Below are 16,318 nucleotides of genomic sequence, written 5' to 3' on the forward strand. Positions count from 1 at the left end.
GCCTGCTTCGGATTCTGTCTTCCTCTCTCTGCCCCTCCCCCCACTTCAAAAATAAATAAACGTTAAAAAAATTTTTTAATCAAAAACTAAAATAAGTAAAAAAAAAAAAATGCAAATCTGCTCCAGTGACTCCTATGCTCAAAACTTTCCCATGGGTTTCTCGGAATAAAAAAGCTACACCTCGGGGCACCTGGGTGGCTCAGTCGGTTGAGCCACCAACTTCGGCTCAGGTCATGACCTCACAGTTTGTGAGTTCGAGCCCCGCGGCGGGCTCTGTGCTGACAGCTCAGAGCCTGGAGCCTGCTTCGGATTCTGTGTCTTCCTCTCTCTCTGCCTCTCCCCCACTCATGCTCGCTCGCGCGCTCTGTGTGTCTCAGAAATAAACATTTAAAAAAAAAATTTTTTTTTTAAAGCTACACCTTATTTGCTTCCAACCACCTTGCTTCTTTGCTTCTCTCTCTCATTTGCCAAGCATGCTCTGGCCTCCAGAATTTTACACTGTTTTCTCTCTCCTAGCGAGCTTCTTCCGAATGGTTCTTTTCCTTCATACAGGTCTGTGACTCAATGAAGGCCTCTCCAGAGGCCTTCCCTGGCCTCCCTATCAAAATAGCTCTCCCACCTCAGCATCCTTTAAAGATCCTCTTACCCTGCTTTATTTCTCTCTCAGCACTTGCACTGCCTAATATGTTATTTACGTTAATTGCTTCCCGCACCAGAAATGCATGCTCCATGTGGGCAAAGGATGCAGCTCGCCTAACATTCGCTAAGCGCCAAGAAAAGCGATCGTGGCAGGTACTTAATATTTGATAAAACCAATCAACCCTTTCGAAGACCTCATTCCCCCCCCCCCATAACTACCCCATACCCAAGGTATGCCCAACCTTAGCGCCCAGTCCTCTCGAGACACACCCTCATACCTAGGCATAAGCAACCTCTTCGTGCACCTCCAACCCCTGGCCTCCCCGAGCTCCTTAAGATTCCCACTTGAAATATGTTGCTGCAAAACTCCTCAAAAACCCTCCTCCTTTCATAGCGGCCCACCCTTTCGAAGCCACAAGAACGTAAATTCGAGCGCGTTCGGTTCGCCAGTCCCCCCAGCGTCCAAGAGATTCCCACAATCCACGAATGAATGAACGACGCCCCCCCTTCATCCTCCCCCTGAACGGCCGGCCACTCCTGCTCCCTAAGCACCCCACCCCCCGCATCATTCCCTTTGGGCGCCTGAGTCCCTGAGTTTGAATCGTCAACCAGGACTCCCCCGCCGCCCCTTCCAGAGGCCCTCCCTCGGAGCGACCCTCCCACCACCCTGGGAGGTCCCCGCTTCCCTCAGCTTCCAGAAACACCGCTAACCGACCCCTCCAGTCCTCTCAGGAAGGCTACCAACCCCGGGCACGTAATTCCCGCCTCCGCGCTTCAAATCCGACCCTCCGGCTCCGCGAGGGCGGCGAACGCCTCAGGCCAGACGCCCCCAACAGCCCCTCAGCCCCGCGAGCCGCGCCGGCCCTGACCGTTTCTGGGCCTCCAATCCCCACAGACGGATCTGCCGGTCATACTGCGCCGCCTCCTCCTCGCTGATGCCGCCGCCGGCCTCTTCCTTCTCCACCATGGCGCCGGCTCCAGCTGCCTGCACTCGGGTCCTGCCCACGGCAACCGCCCGCCGGCCCCACGCGCCGCCAACCGCCGCCGGCCGCGCGCCCGGGCCGCGTCTGCGCCTGCGCCAGGCACCGCGCCTGCGCAGGACCTCCTCCACGGCCCGGCCCGCCCCTAGAGCCTGGGACCACGCGAAGCTCGCCCGCCTGAAAGGCGGGCCGGCAGGACTGTCGGCCACGTGACCGGGGCTCCAGCCAATCCTGGCCCAAGGATGGAGCGATTCCCCGCCCCCCTTTCTTCCCCCCCCCCCCCACCCCGACGGTAAATATCCAAGTGCTCACCTAATGGGGCTTTTTAGTTTTTATTTATTTATTTTTTACTTATGGGGCTTTTTAAATCAGCAGATATTTATCTAGCACCTGCTGAAATCCCGGTGGTGGAGGCGTTGGGCAATAGAGCAGCGAATAAAATAGAGCCCTGCCCTCCGGCGGCTAACGTTCTTTCGAGGGGAGCCCAAAGACCAATAGAAATCAGACCGTGAGAGATGCTGTGGAGGAAAATAAGCCCGGATGGGACCACAGGGTTCCAGGAGTGGCCAGAGAGAAGCTTCTCGCAGAAAGGGGATATTGAACCGAGATCTGGAGGGACTGAAGAAAACAAACCGTGTGGTTAACCGGGCGATGGAGCATTTCTGGTCAGGGCAAACAGCAGGTGCAAAGGCCCTGAACCTGGAATGTGCTAGCATAGCTGAGGAACTTTGGAGAGGGCAAGGTGGCTGGAGCAGAGCGAGAGGATGGGCAGTGGTAAGAGGTGAAATCATAGATGAAGCAAGTGGGGCATCCTGAGGGACCTTGTAGGCCTGGTGCTAACTAAAGTGTATTTTAAGCAAGGTGCCCTTTTATTATTCATTCAACAAATACTTATTGAGCATCTGTTATGTGTTAGCCATTGATCTCAGTGCTGGGATAGAGCACTGACAAAAAAATAGCTGTCTTCTCATGGAGTTTAAATGGGTTTTCAGTGAATTCTTTCTCTTCTTTTTCGGGTTTGTTTGTTTGAGAGAGAGAGAGAGAGAAAGACGGTGGGGGGGGCGCCTGGGTGGCTCAGTCAGTTAAGCATCTGACTTCGGCTCAGGTCGTGATTCTCACTGTTTGTGAGTTCAAGCCCCGAGTTGAGCTCCATGCTAACTGTGCAGAGCTTACTTGGGATTCTCTCTCTCTCTCTCTCTCTCTCTCTCTCTCCCCGTCTCTCTCTCTCTGTCCCTCCCCCACTTGCACACACACACACTCTCTCTCTCTCTCTCTCTCTCAAAATAATAAATAAACTTTAAAAAAATTTTTTTAAAAAGAGAGTGCACAAACTGGAAAGTGGGGGGGAGACAGAGAGAGAATCCCAAGCAAGCTCTGTGCTACCAGCGGGGAACCCAGTGCAGGGCTCGGTCTCAAGAACCATGAGATTCATGACCAGAGCCGAAATCGAGAGCTGGACGTTGAACCCACTGAGTCATCTGGGCTCGCCTATGGGAATTATCTTTCTAATTTTTTTTTTATTTTTTTTAACGTTTATTTATTTTTGAGACAGAGAGAGACAGAGCATGAACGGGGGAGGGGCAGAGAGAGAGGGAGACACAGAATCGGAAACAGGCTCCAGGCTCTGAGCTGTCAGCACAGAGCCCGACGCGGGGCTCGAACTCACGGACCGTGAGATCATGACCTGAACTGAAGTCGGGCGTTCAACCGACTGAGCCACCCAGGCACCCCTATCTTTCTAATTTTTATGAGGTTAGGTTCTTTAATAGAACTATTTCATACGTAATGAGTCTGAGGGCCAGCAAAGTTATCAGTAGCCCGAACGAAGTCTTGTATCTTAGAAGGAGTGAAGAGTAGGATTCAAACCTGGGCCATGTGGCCCACATGCTTCATCAGGAGATGATACTGCCGATGGCATATTCAGCTTCTACTCTGTGCTCTGATCTTTTACCTGAGGCACGTACATACTCTGCGAACCTCAAAGATCGATATTTCATCCCCTTTTACAGGTTGCAACTCTGGGACTCGGGGAGGGGTAGGAATTCATCCAAGATCACAACATCACTCCAAAAAAGTTTGGCCGATGCTTACCCTCGGTTATTGATGTGAAACAAATCACGGAAAAGATGAGGGACTTAACGATGCATATTTATTATCTCTTGTAGTTTTTGTGAAGCTGGACTTCAGGAGCAGCTGGGCCGGGCTGTTGTGGCACAAGGTCTTTTGTGAGAACGCAGTCAGAGGTCAGCTGACGCTACAGTCATCTGACGGCTTTTGATGGGAGTTCCTCTTCCGTCGATGATGGGAGGAGTGGGAGGAGGAGATGACCCGCTCCCGTGGCCGGAAGTCCTGGGGATACAATAATGATAAAAATAAACATACGCCGGGGCGCCTGGGGGGCTCAGTTGGTTGGGCGGCCAACTCTTGATTTCAGCTCGGGTCATGATCTCACAGTTTGGGAGTTTGAGCCCCGCCTTGGGCTCTGCGCTGACAGCGCGGAACCTGCTTGGGGTTCCGTCTCTCCCTCTCTCTCAAAATAAGTAAATAAACTTTTTTTTAAAAATGGACATACCCCTGCTTTATGTAGGAACAGTCACAAGACCGTGGGAGAGAGAGAAAACAGTCCCATAAATATAAATAGAAACTTCATGAAGTGCTGTGAAGGAAAAGAAGAGAGAGCTATAAAAGTGTTTTTGACTCAGTGTTGGAGTCAGAAAAGTATGTCCTGAGGGGCGCTTGGGTCACTCAGTCGGTTGAGCTTCTGACTTTGGCTCTGGTCACGATTTCACAGGTCATGAGTTTGAGCCCCGTGTCAGGCTGTGTGCTGACAGCTCAAGCCCACTTTGGATGCTGTGTCTCCCTTTCTCTGCCCCTCCCCACTCACACTTTGTGTGTGTGTGTGTCTCTCTTTCTCTCTTAAAAATAAATAAACGTGGGGCGCCTGGGTGGCGCAGTCGGTTAAGCGCCCGACTTCAGCCAGGTCACGATCTCGCCGTCTGTGAGTTCGAGCCCCGCGTCAGGCTCTGGGCTGATGGCTCGGAGCCTGGAGCCTGTTTCCGATTCTGTGTCTCCCTCTCTCTCTGCCCCTCCCCCGTTCATGCTCTGTCTCTCTCTGTCCCAAAATAAATAAAAAACGTTGAAAAAAAATTTAAAAATAAATAAATAAATAAATAAACGTTTTGAGAGACAGAGAGTGAGTGGGGGAGGAGCAGAGAGACAGAGGGAGACACAGAGTCCTAAGCAGGCTCCAGGCTCCGTGCCGTTAGCACAGAGCCAGATGTGGGGCTTGAACCAGTAAACCTGAGCCCTAGTCGGATGCTTAACCCACCGAGCCACCCAGGTGCTGCCCCCTCTTTATTTATTTATTTATTTATTTATTTATTTATTTATTTATTTATTTTATTATTTTTTAAGTTTAAATTTTTTTAACGTTTATTTATTTTTGAGAGAGAGCACATGAGCAAGGGACGGGCAGAGAGAGAGAGGGGACACAGAATCTGAAGCAGGCTCCAGGCCCTGAGCTGTCAGCACAGAGCCGGATGGGGGGCTCGAACTCACCAACCAGGAGATCGTGACCTGAGCCGAAGTCGGACACCGACTGAGCCACCCAGTGGCCCCCACTGAATTCTGTGTTACGTGAATATCTCAGTAAAGCTTTGAGTAAAGAGAGACAAGAAATGGAAGCTTCCACTTTCCCTCCCTTGGGACACTTGATTTTTTTTTTTTTAATTTTTTTTTTCAACGTTTATTTATTTTTGGGACAGAGAGAGACACAGCATGAACGGGGGAGGGGCAGAGAGAGAGGGAGACACAGAATCATAAACAGGCTCCAGGCTCTGAGCCATCAGCCCAGAGCCCGACGCGGGGCTCGAACTCACGGACCGCGAGATCGTGACCTGGCTGAAGTCGGACGCTTAACCGACTGCGCCACCCAGGCGCCCCTGGACACTTGATTTTAAGCTCAGCCTCCTTGCTAGGAAAAGCCAAACAGCCCAGAGAGAAGCCTTAGTGGAGAAGAGCCACAAAGTGCCTGACCCTCAGGCAGGCGACAGCGCCAGGTGCCAGCCAGCACCAACTCGCTGGCCATGTGAGTGAGCCATCTTGGAAGTATATCCTCTGCTAGCTGGTCAAGCCACCCCGGAGGGAGCAGATACGAGCCATTCCTTCCAAGCCCTGCCCAAAGTTCTGATCCGTAAGCAAAATCAAGGACCGCTGTCGAGTTATACCACAAAGTTTTGTGATCACTCGTTGCACAGCATTAGATTACCTGGACACTGCCCTCTACCAACTCTCTTCACACTTTTTTCTCCATGTTTCCTTCTCTCTCCCTCCCCCTGGCGTGCACCCTCTCACGGGGTCAAACAGGCTCTCTATCTTCCTCTTTCCTTCACCCCATTCTCTTTCTCTAACTCTCTTTCCCTTTCCCTGCCAACACTCTCCGTCTTTCTGATTTTAGTCTCTCTGACGAGCTCATTCTTTCTGTATTCCCTGAAGACGTCCTCTGGGCCCAGCCCTGTGCGAGGGGACACATAAACCCTGGGGGGGGATATGTTGTCCTGTGGCATCACAGAAGATCTCTCAGAGGAAGTAATGACCGAGTGGAGATGCGGAGAATGATGACAAGTCAGGTGACCGAGCCATGGTGACTGAGGGGGATAAAGGCGTCAATTAAGAAATCGGATGGTGGGGGGGCGCCTGGGTGGCGCAGTCGGTTAAGCGTCCGACTTCAGCCAGGTCACGATCTCACGGTCCGTGAGTTCGAGCCCCGCGTCGGGCTCTGTGCTGACGGCTCAGAGCCTGGAGCCTGTTTCCGATTCTGTGTCTCCCTCTCTCTCTGCCCCTCCCCCGTTCATGCTCTGTCTCTCTCTGTCCCAAAAATAAATAAACGTTGAAAAAATTAAAAAAAAAAAAAAAAAGAAATCGGATGGTGGGGGCACCCAGCTGGCTCAGTCAGTAGAACATGTGACTCTTTATCTCTGGGTTGTGAGTTTGAGTCCCACGCTGGATGTAGAGATAACTTAAAAATAAAATATTTTTATTTTATTTTTTTTAATGTTTATTTATTTTTGAGAGAAAGAGACAGAGCATGAGCAGGGGAGGGGCAGAGAGAGAGGGAGACACAGAATCCGAAGCAGGCTCCAGGCTCCCAGCTGTCAGCACAGAGCCCGATGCGGGGCTTGAACTCACAAATGGTGAGATCATGACCTGAGCTGAAGCAGGTTGCTCAACCAAGTGAGCCACCCAGGTGACCCTTGTCCTTTTTTTTAAGCCCTGAAAATCTATTTGTTAATTACAATATGTGACCGTTGTACTTTGAGGCAAATAGAGAACATAAAACATCAGTATCCTGAACGCTAAAGAAACAAGTCCAGAGTGAACATCACTTTGCTTAGAATGATTTGAGGCTGGAGTGTCTGGGTGGTTCAGTCGGTTAAGCATCTGACTCCGGCTCAGGTCATGATCTTATGGTTTGTGGGTTCAAGCCCCTCGTTAGGTTCTGTGCTGACAACTCAGAGCCTAGAGCCTGCTTCAGATTCTGTGTCTCCCTCTCTCTCTGCCCCTCTCCTTCTCACCCTCCGTCTCTCAAAAATAAATAGATGTAGAAAGAAAGAAAGAAAGAAAGAAAGAAAGAAAGAAAGAAAAGAAAAAAGAAATGAGAGAGTTTGGGAAGTACACGTCTCTTCAAATCTGTATTGTTTCTTCCAAATACCGCTTGGCCCCCTAGGAAAGTCCGTTTTCTAAACATGACCTTACCCCTTATCCTAATCCAGAGGATGAGACAAGGAACTAGATGGCTTGAAGTTCAGAAACAGAATGAGAATAGTGGACACTATTTGGTAACTTTTATTTTATCACAATCTTAAAAAAAGTTTACTGTTTATTTATTTTTGAAAGAGACAGAGAGCAGAGAAGGGACAGAGAAAGAGGGAAACACAGAATCCGAAGCAGGCTCCAAGCTCTGAACTGAAGGCACAGGGCCTGATGCAGGGCTTGAACTCACAAACTGTGAGATCATGACCTGAGCCGAAGTCGGACGCCTAATCGACTGAGCCACCCAGGTGCCCCACAAATTTTTTTAAGTAACCTCTACACCCAACGTGGCGCTCAAACTCACAACCCCGAGGTCAAGAGTCACATGCTCTACAGACTGAGCTAGCCAGGCACCCTACATATTTTTATTTTGGAGATTTTCAAGCTTACAGAAAAAATAGTCCAATGAATATTCATATATCCTTTGAATAGATTCATTAATTTGAAATTTTGGCACATTCTCTCTCTCTCTCTCTCTCTCTCTCTCTCTCTCTCTCTCTCTCTCTCTCTGTCTCTCATACACACACACGCTTACCCATATACTTTTTAGCTAAACCACTTTACAGTTCGTCCTTCCAGGTCTTTAAGTCAATGCAGGGAAAAATTTTGAGAACCAGTCGGCCAGATTCTCTCACACACTTCCTGCATATGAAATGCCAAATATGCACAAATCCCTTCAACCGAAAGATTAATTCCAGAGGTCTGAGCCACTTGAAAATGTCTATATTTAACTCCAAATATTCGCTGGGTTAAACGACGCCAATGAAGGAAACGATTATCGCAACAAGGGCATGCAGTACGTTCTCTTGATTAGCGCTGAGGCCGATTGCATTTTCCACAGATGGCTACAGCCGTGTCGATCTTCTATTCCCCATGCTCGATCTTCAGCAACCCCTCGACGCTACTCCCACCGAGAGGGTGCGGTGTGAACGCATCTTCATTTAGTTCATTATATCTTCAATGACACTGTGTCCGAATAAGGTCACATTCTGAGGTTTCCGGAAGAACACGAATTGGGGGGTAGGCAAAAACTACTTAACCCAGTACAGGTATCAGTGCATATTCTTAAACATATAACAACATACGAAGAAATAACTGTACACGCGTGGAGCTAGCTCATTAGCTAGCTAGATAAAATAAATCCGGCGTTTGATTGAAAAATAATTTGGCAGAGTTGGGGATGGTCAGTGGGTGGAAATAGGGCTTGGCTATGAGTTTATAATTCTTTTTTTAACGTTTATTTTGAGAGAGAGAGAGAGTGCACGAGTGGGGTAGGGGCAGAGAGAGAAGGGAGAGAGAAGCCCAAGCAGGCTCTGCATTGACCGTGCAGTGCCCAATGTGGGCCTGGAACTCACTAACCGTGAGATCATGACCTGAGCCCAAACCAAGAGTCACACGCGTGATCAACTGAGCCACCCAAGCGCCCCTGTATTTTTTTTTTAAGATTTTATTTTTATTTATTTATTTTTAATGTTTATTTATTTTTGAGAGAGAGAGCACAAGCAGGGGAGGTTCTGAGAGACAGCGGGACAGAGAATCCGAAGCAGGGCTCCGCACTGACAACAGAGAGTCCGATCTGGGGTTCTGACCCACGAACTGTGAGATCGTGCCTAGAGCCGAAGTCAGACGCTTAACTGACTGAGCCACCCAGGCACGCCAAGATTTATTTTTATTTTTATTTTTTATAATATACATCCAAATTAGTTAACACATGGTGCAACAATGATTTCAGGAATAGATTCCGTAAACCCCTTTCCCATTTAGCCCATGCTCCCCTCCCCCAACCCCTCCAGCAATGCTGTTTGTTCTCTGTATTTAAGAGTCTCTTATGTTCTGCCTCCCTCCCCGTTTTTATATTATTTTTGCCTCCCTTCCCCTATGTTCATCTGTTTCGCATCTTAAAGTCCTCATAGGAGTGAAATCATATATTTGTCTTTCTCTTGTCTATTCGCTTAGCATAGCACCCTCCAGTTCCATCCACGTAGTTGCAAATGGCAAGATTTCATTCTTTTTGATTGCCGAGTAATGCTCCATTGTATCTATATACCGTATCTTCTTTTTTTATTTTTATTATTTTTTTTAAATCTTTTTTTTTTAACGTTTATTTATTTTTGAGACAGAGAGAGACAGAGCATGAACGGGGGAGGGGCAGAGAGAGAGGGAGGCAGAATCAGAAGCAGGCTTCCAGGCTCTGAGCCATCAGCCCAGAGCCCGACGCGGGGCTCGAACTCGTGGACCGTGAGATCGTGACCTGAGCTGGAGTCGGACGCTTAACCGACTGAGCCACCCAGGCGCCCCATATACCACATCTTCTTTATCCGTTCATCCATCGGTGGACACTTGGGCTCTTTCCATACTTTGGCAATTGTCGATAGCGCTGCTATGAACATGGGGGTGCATGTGCCCCTTTGAAACAGCATACCTAGCAGTGCAATTGCTGGGTCGTAGGGTAGTTCTAATTTTAGTTTTTTGAGGAGTCTCCGTACTGTTTTCCAGAGTGGCTGCACCAGTTTGTATTCCCAGCCAAGATTTTATTTTTAAGTAATTTCTGCACCCAATGCGGGGTTCAAACTCCCAACCCCAGAAGCAGGAGTTGCGTGCTCCACCTTCGGAGCCAGGCTTCCGAGCCAGGCGCCCCTCCCATCTTCTTTCTCAAGGCTGAATATGAATATGTTCCATTGTAAACTATAAACCACATTTTGATTATCCATCCATCCGTTCAGCAGACATTTGGGTTGCTTTTCAGCCTTCGACTAGTGTGAATAATGTGGCCATGCACATGCTGTCCAAATATCTCTCTGAGACCCTGGTGAGACCATGGGATATATACCCGGGGGGAGGGGGTAGTTTTGTTTTTTTTCGGCCACAGCTAATCGGAACAGCTGCCCAAACTGAGACTTGGTCACTGGAAGGGGGTGGAGAGCAGTTAGTCAATAGATCAGGCCCCTGGGTTTAGGGATTACATAATTACCTCCACCCAGGTGGCAGCTCCACATTAACCACCTCGGTGGTTCTCAGCCCCACCTGCACATTAGGATTATCTGGGGACCGTTTCAGCAACTCTAGTGCCCGGGCCCCACCTTCCGAGACTGATTAATTGGTCTGGGGTGGAGCTGAGACACTGGGATTTTTACAAAATGCTCCCCAGATGATTCTAAACACAGTCAGGATGGAGAACTCTGTAACAAAGGCACGTGTGGTGTCTTATTCCAGTCTCAGTTCTTTTCCCGCCCTTCCTGTTCGAACCGCCTAATTCTTAGGATTCTTTAAACGACATCGGATTAGGGGCACTGGCTGGCTCAGTCAATGGGGCACGGCACGTGATCTCAGGGTTGTGAGTCCGAGCCCTACATTGGGGGTAGAGATTACTTAAAAATAAAAATATTTAGGGGCGCCTGGGTGGCTCAGTCAAGTCGGGCGCCTGAATTCAGCTCAGGTCATGATCTCGCAGTCTGTGAGTTCAAGCCCTGCGTCGGGCTCTGTGCTGACAGCTCGGAGCCTGGAGCCTGCTTCGGATTCTGCGTCTCCCTCTTTCTGCCTCTCTCCTGCTCACACCTCTGTCTCTCTCTCTCAAAAAGTAAATAAACGATAAAAAAAAATTTTTTTTTTAAGTAAAAGTATTTAAGGGGCACCTGGGTGGCTCAGTCGGTTAAGCATCTGACTCTTGATTTCGGCTCAGGCCATGATCTCATGGTTCGTGGGATTGAGCCCCATGTCGGGCTCTGCACTGACAGTATGGAGCCTGCTTGGGATTCTCTCCCTCCCTCTCCCTCCACACACCCCCCCTCCACTGCTCTCCCCTGCTCTCCCCCTCACACATGCTCCCTCTCTCTCTCTCTCTCTCAAAATAAATAAACATAAAAAATTTTTAAAAATTAAAATCTTTGAAATAAATAAAATTACATTTAAAAAATTTAGGCAGCACCTGGTCAGTTCAGCCAGTGGAGCATGTGATTCTTGATTTCGAGGTTGTGAGATTGAGCTCGAGCCCCACATCGGGTGTAGAGATTGCTTTAAATAAATAAGTAAACTTGAAAAAATAAAAAATAAATGAATAAATAAAAACTAGCATGTTTGAGTAGAAGTAAAGATAACCTTTATTACCTGTAATAAAATACATACATTTAATTATACAGATGGTGGATTTTTTTAAATTTTTTTTCAACGCTTATTTATTTTTGGGACAGAGAGAGACAGAGCATGAACGGGCGAGGGGCAGAGAGAGAGGGAGACACAGAATCGGAAACAGGCTCCAGGCTCTGAGCTGTCAGCACAGAGCCCGATGCAGGCTCAAACTTACAAACCATGAGATCATGACCTGAGCTGAAGTTGGATGCTTGACTGACTGAGCCACCCAGGTGCCCCCGATGTTTATTTATTCTTGAGAGAGAGAAAGAGAGAGACAGAGACAGAGCGCAAGCCAGGGAGGGGCAGAGAGAGAGAGGGAGACACAGAATCCAAAGCAGGCTCCAGGCTCTGAGCCATCAGCACAGAGCCCGACACAGGGCTCGAACTCACAAACCGTGAGATCATGACCTGAGCCAAAGTTGGATGCTTAACTGACGGAGCCACCCAGGTGCCCCTTAATCTCTATGCCCAATGTGGGGCTCAAACTTATAACCATGAGATCAAGAGTTGCAGAGGCACCTGGGTGGCTCAGTAGGTTAAACATCCGATTCTTGATTTCAGCTCAGGTCATGATCTCAGGGTCGGTGAGTTTGAGCCCCACATGGGGCTCCAGACTGACAGTGTGGAGCTTGCTTGGGAATCTCCCTCTCCCTCTCTGTCTGCCCCTCCTCTGCTCACTCACTCTCTCTCTCTCTCTCTCTCTCTCTCAAAATAAACGTTAAAAAAAAAAAAAAGAGTTGAATGTCTACTGACTGAGCCAGCAGGGTGGCCCTGGAGGGTAGAAGTTTGAAATGAAGGTCTGAGCTCCTCTGAAGGCCCTAGGGAAGCAATCCTTGCCTCCTCCAGCTTCTGGTGGTTGGCCAACAATGCTTGGCTCGTAGATTACTCCAATCTCTGCTTCTTGTCACATGTTGTCTCCCTGTGTGTATCTTTGTGTCTCTTCTCTTCTTGGAAGGATACCAATCATATCGGGGTAAGGGCCCACCCTACTCCAGTGTGACCTCATCTTATTTTTATCAATCATATCTTTAGTGACCCTGTTTCCAAATAAGGTCACGTTCTGAGGTTTCAGGAAGAATGTGAATTTGAGGGGAGGGAAGCACTATTTAACCCATTACAGGTACAAGTATATATTCTTTTTTTTTAACATATATTTTTTAATTTGAGAGAGAGAGAGAGCAGGGTAGAGGGGCAGAGGGAGAGACAGAATCTCCAGCAGGCTCTGCACTCAACTTGGAGTGTGACGTGGAACTTGATCCCACGACCCTGGGATCATGACCCGAGCTGAAATCAAGAGTCAGACAGATGCTCAACCTACTTACACCCAGGTTCCCCCCCTTTTTTAATATATATACTTTAAAGTTTATTTATTTTGATAGAGAGAGAGAGAGAGAGGGAGAGAGAAAGAGAGGAAGCGTAGGAGGGGCAGAGAGAGAGAGAGAGAGAGAGAGAGAGAGAGAATCCCAAGCACGCTCCACACTGTCAGTTGAGGAGCCCGATTTGGGGGCTCAATCCCATGAACCTTGAGATCATGACCTGAGCTGAAATCAAGAGTCTGACACTTAACCGACCGAGCCACCCAGGCATCCCACAAGTGTATATTCTTAAATGTGTAACAACATATATAGTAATAACTATGTATGTATATGTGTGGAGCTAGGTAGTTGACTAGCTAGATGAAACAAATGTGGTATTTGATTAAAAACAAACTAAAATGGGTGCCTGGTGGCTCATTCGGGCATCCGACTTTTTTTTTTTTAATTCTTTTTATTTTTAGAGACAGAGAGAGAGAGGAAAGGAAAGCATGAGAGCACTAGCAGGGGGGAAAGAGAGAGAGAGAGAGAGAGAGAGAGAGAGAGAGAGGGGGGGAGAGAGGGAGGGGGAGAGAGATTGAGAGGGGATCCCGAGCAGGCTCCACACTGAGTGTGGATCCCATAACCCTGGGATCATGACCTGATCTGAAATCAAGAGTTGGACACTCAGGGCGCCTGGGTGGCTCAGTCGGTTGAGTTTCCAACTCTTGATTTCAGCTCAGATCATGATCCCAGGGTGGTGGAATCCAGCCCAGCATCAGGCTCTGTGCTAAGCAGGGAGACTGCTTAGGATTCTCTCTCTCTCCCTCTACCCCTCTCCCCCCTCCCTGGTTCTTGCCAGTGCGGGTTTACTCACTCTCTTAAAAAAAAAAAAGGCATTGGTGTGGGCGCCTGGGTGGCTCAGTCAGTTAAGTGTTGAACTCTTGATCTCGGCTCAGGTCATGATCTCACAGTTCGTGAGTTGCAGTCCCCCATATAGGGACTGCTAGGGATTCTGTCTCTCCTTCTCTTTGCCCCGCCCCCACTTGTGCTCTATCAAAAATATAAATAAACTTAAAAAATTGATAAGCTATCAGAGTTGGGGGATGGTCAATGGGTAGGTATAAGGAACTGAATTTCCCTGACTTTATAATTCTTTTCTTTTTTACGTTTATTTATTTATTTTCAGAGAGAGAGTGTGAGAGAGAGCAGGGGAGGGGCAGAGAGAGAGAGAATCCCAAGCAGGCCCCAGCTGTCAATGCAGAGCTGGATACGGGGCAGGAACTCATGAACCAGGAGATCACATGACCTGAGCCCGAATCAAGAGTCAGACACTTAACCCACTAAGCCACCCAGGCACCCCAAGTTTATAATTCTTTTTTTTAAAAATTTTTTTTTTTTCAACGTTTATTTATTTTTGGGACAGAGCGAGACAGAGCATGAACGGGGGAGGGGCAGAGAGAGAGGGAGACACAGAATCGGAAACAGGCTCCAGGCTCCGAGCCATCAGCCCAGAGCCCGACGCGGGGCTGGAACTCACGGACCGCGAGATCGTGACCTGGCCGAAGTCGGACGCTCAACCGACTGCGCCCCCCAGGCGCCCCCCCAAGTTTATAATTCTTGAAGCTGGGTGATAGGTATATGAAGGTTCATTTTACACTTTCCCCTATTTTTGTGTATGTTTGAATTTTTCCATAATAAAAATTTTTTAAAACCCTTATTTTAATGTTCCGAATCTAAAACTCTTAAACTATGCTATGCTACTTTCCAATCCTAGGGGAAAATGCCAGTGACAGGATCAAATAACCTCTTTGTGCACAAAAGATGTTTTTTTTTTAAATTTTTTTTCAACGTTTATTTATTTTTTGGGACAGAGAGAGACAGAGCATGAACGGGTGAGGGGCAGAGAGAGGGAGACACAGAATCGGAAACAGGCTCCAGGCTCTGAGCCATCAGCCCAGAGCCTGACGCGGGGCTCGAACTCACGGACCGCGAGATCGTGACCTGGCTGAAGTCGGACGCTTAACCGACTGCACCACCCAGGCGCCCCCACAAAAGATGTTTCAAAGTCTGGAATGACCATGCAGCACAGGGCTATATCAAACCTCTGTTGGATAAGACTTTGGAGAGAAACACTTTTGCTGAGTTGTCTTGTATTGTTAAAGTGAAATGTGCATGGGTCATAGAAAAAAAAATAAAGGGAGTCAAACTATTTTGAAGAACTAAAACTGATTCTTAGCATTAAATGATTTATTAGTTATTATATTGACCTTGAAATGACCCTGAAGATCCATGGCATGTGGTCATTTATAACTGGTTAGCAAATGACCTGAGCTATTTCCTGTGAGTATGCAGTAACTCTTGAGAACAGTAACTTTGTGGAAAAGGACTGAAAATAAACCAACCTGGTCTATAAATTATTTTCTCCTGGACCTCTAGACTCATTAAACATCTAAAAGGGTTCCTTTTCCCACTCCCCCAGATAGTTTCATAAAGCTTACAAAGAACATTTAATATAATGGTAGGTTCTCAAATTTGGGGGTATATATGTTCTTAAACTTTTTTTTTAAGGTGAAATTCACATTAAAAAAAGAAATTTACATAACTTAAAATTAGCCATTTTATCTTATTTTTTTTAGCTTATTTTTTATTTTGAGACAGAGAGCGAGGGAGAGGTAGAGAGTGAGCGAGAGAGAGAGAGAAGACAGAGAGAGAGAGAGAGAGAGGGAGGGAGAATCCCAAGCAGGCTCTGCACTGACAGCTCAGAGCCTGATGTGAGGTTCGAACTCGTGAACCTTTCAATCAGACCTGAGCCAAAATCAAGAGCCAGACACAACTGACTGAGCACAACTGGCTATAATTTTGTTCATTAGGTGAGCATTTATTACCCATAGTCAGGTTGGTCCCTGTGCTGTCATCCTATCATCCCTGGTCCCTGTCCTCTAGTGTCAGTAACAACTCCTTTATTATTGTGATGTCTCAAAAGGTCCCTGCAAACTTCCAAAATGTCCTCAAGGGTGCAATACTCTCCCCTTGAGAATAAAAAAAAAAAAAGCCAACCCAACAGGAATTTCCCACAATAAGTCCCAAAATGTCCTCTAGGGGGCAACATCATCTCCTTGAGAACTAGGTGGAACCATGATCTAGCCTGGAGTTCATTACCCTCCATTTCCCAATAAAAACAGGGTTGGATTAGCAAGGAAGGTAGAGAAAATAGCTATTGGTTGGCAGTCAGCAAGGTACCATAATGCCTCCCTTTGGCCAATGGTCTCCTCCTTTCTTCCCTAGTTATTTCCACGGGCTGGAGCCAGCTTCTGGCATTTCTTCCACACCGTGTAGTGACTTCTCTGTAGAGCCATCCCCGTGACTAGAAAAACAAAATCTTTTGCCAGAATAATGATGTTCCCAGAGTAGAAAGAAATAGGTACCAGGGAAGCATTGGTCACGTATGGGCATCACAGAAGTTTC

At 47.7% G+C, this 16,318-nt stretch overlaps 1 protein-coding gene across 2 annotated transcripts in view; it reads right to left on the reverse strand.

Annotated features, from left to right (window-relative positions):
* The window catches only part of SAE1 (SUMO1 activating enzyme subunit 1), a 74,143-nt gene extending 72,472 nt beyond the window's left edge, over positions 1-1,671 (reverse strand). For both annotated transcript variants that reach the window (XM_047077773.1, XM_047077772.1), the window contains exon 1: positions 1,509-1,671. In XM_047077773.1, coding sequence (XP_046933729.1) covers positions 1,509-1,606 — 98 coding nt within the window. In that variant the 5' untranslated portion in view covers positions 1,607-1,671. The remainder of the gene's footprint in view (positions 1-1,508) is intronic.
* Between the last annotated feature and the right edge of the window lie 14,647 nt (positions 1,672-16,318).

This window comes from Lynx rufus, unplaced genomic scaffold (genome assembly GCF_022079265.1).
Source record: "Lynx rufus isolate CCGP_SWC_20201006 ecotype Redwood Valley unplaced genomic scaffold, mLynRuf1.p SCAF_16, whole genome shotgun sequence".
In the NCBI taxonomy this organism is placed as follows: domain Eukaryota; kingdom Metazoa; phylum Chordata; class Mammalia; order Carnivora; family Felidae; genus Lynx; species Lynx rufus.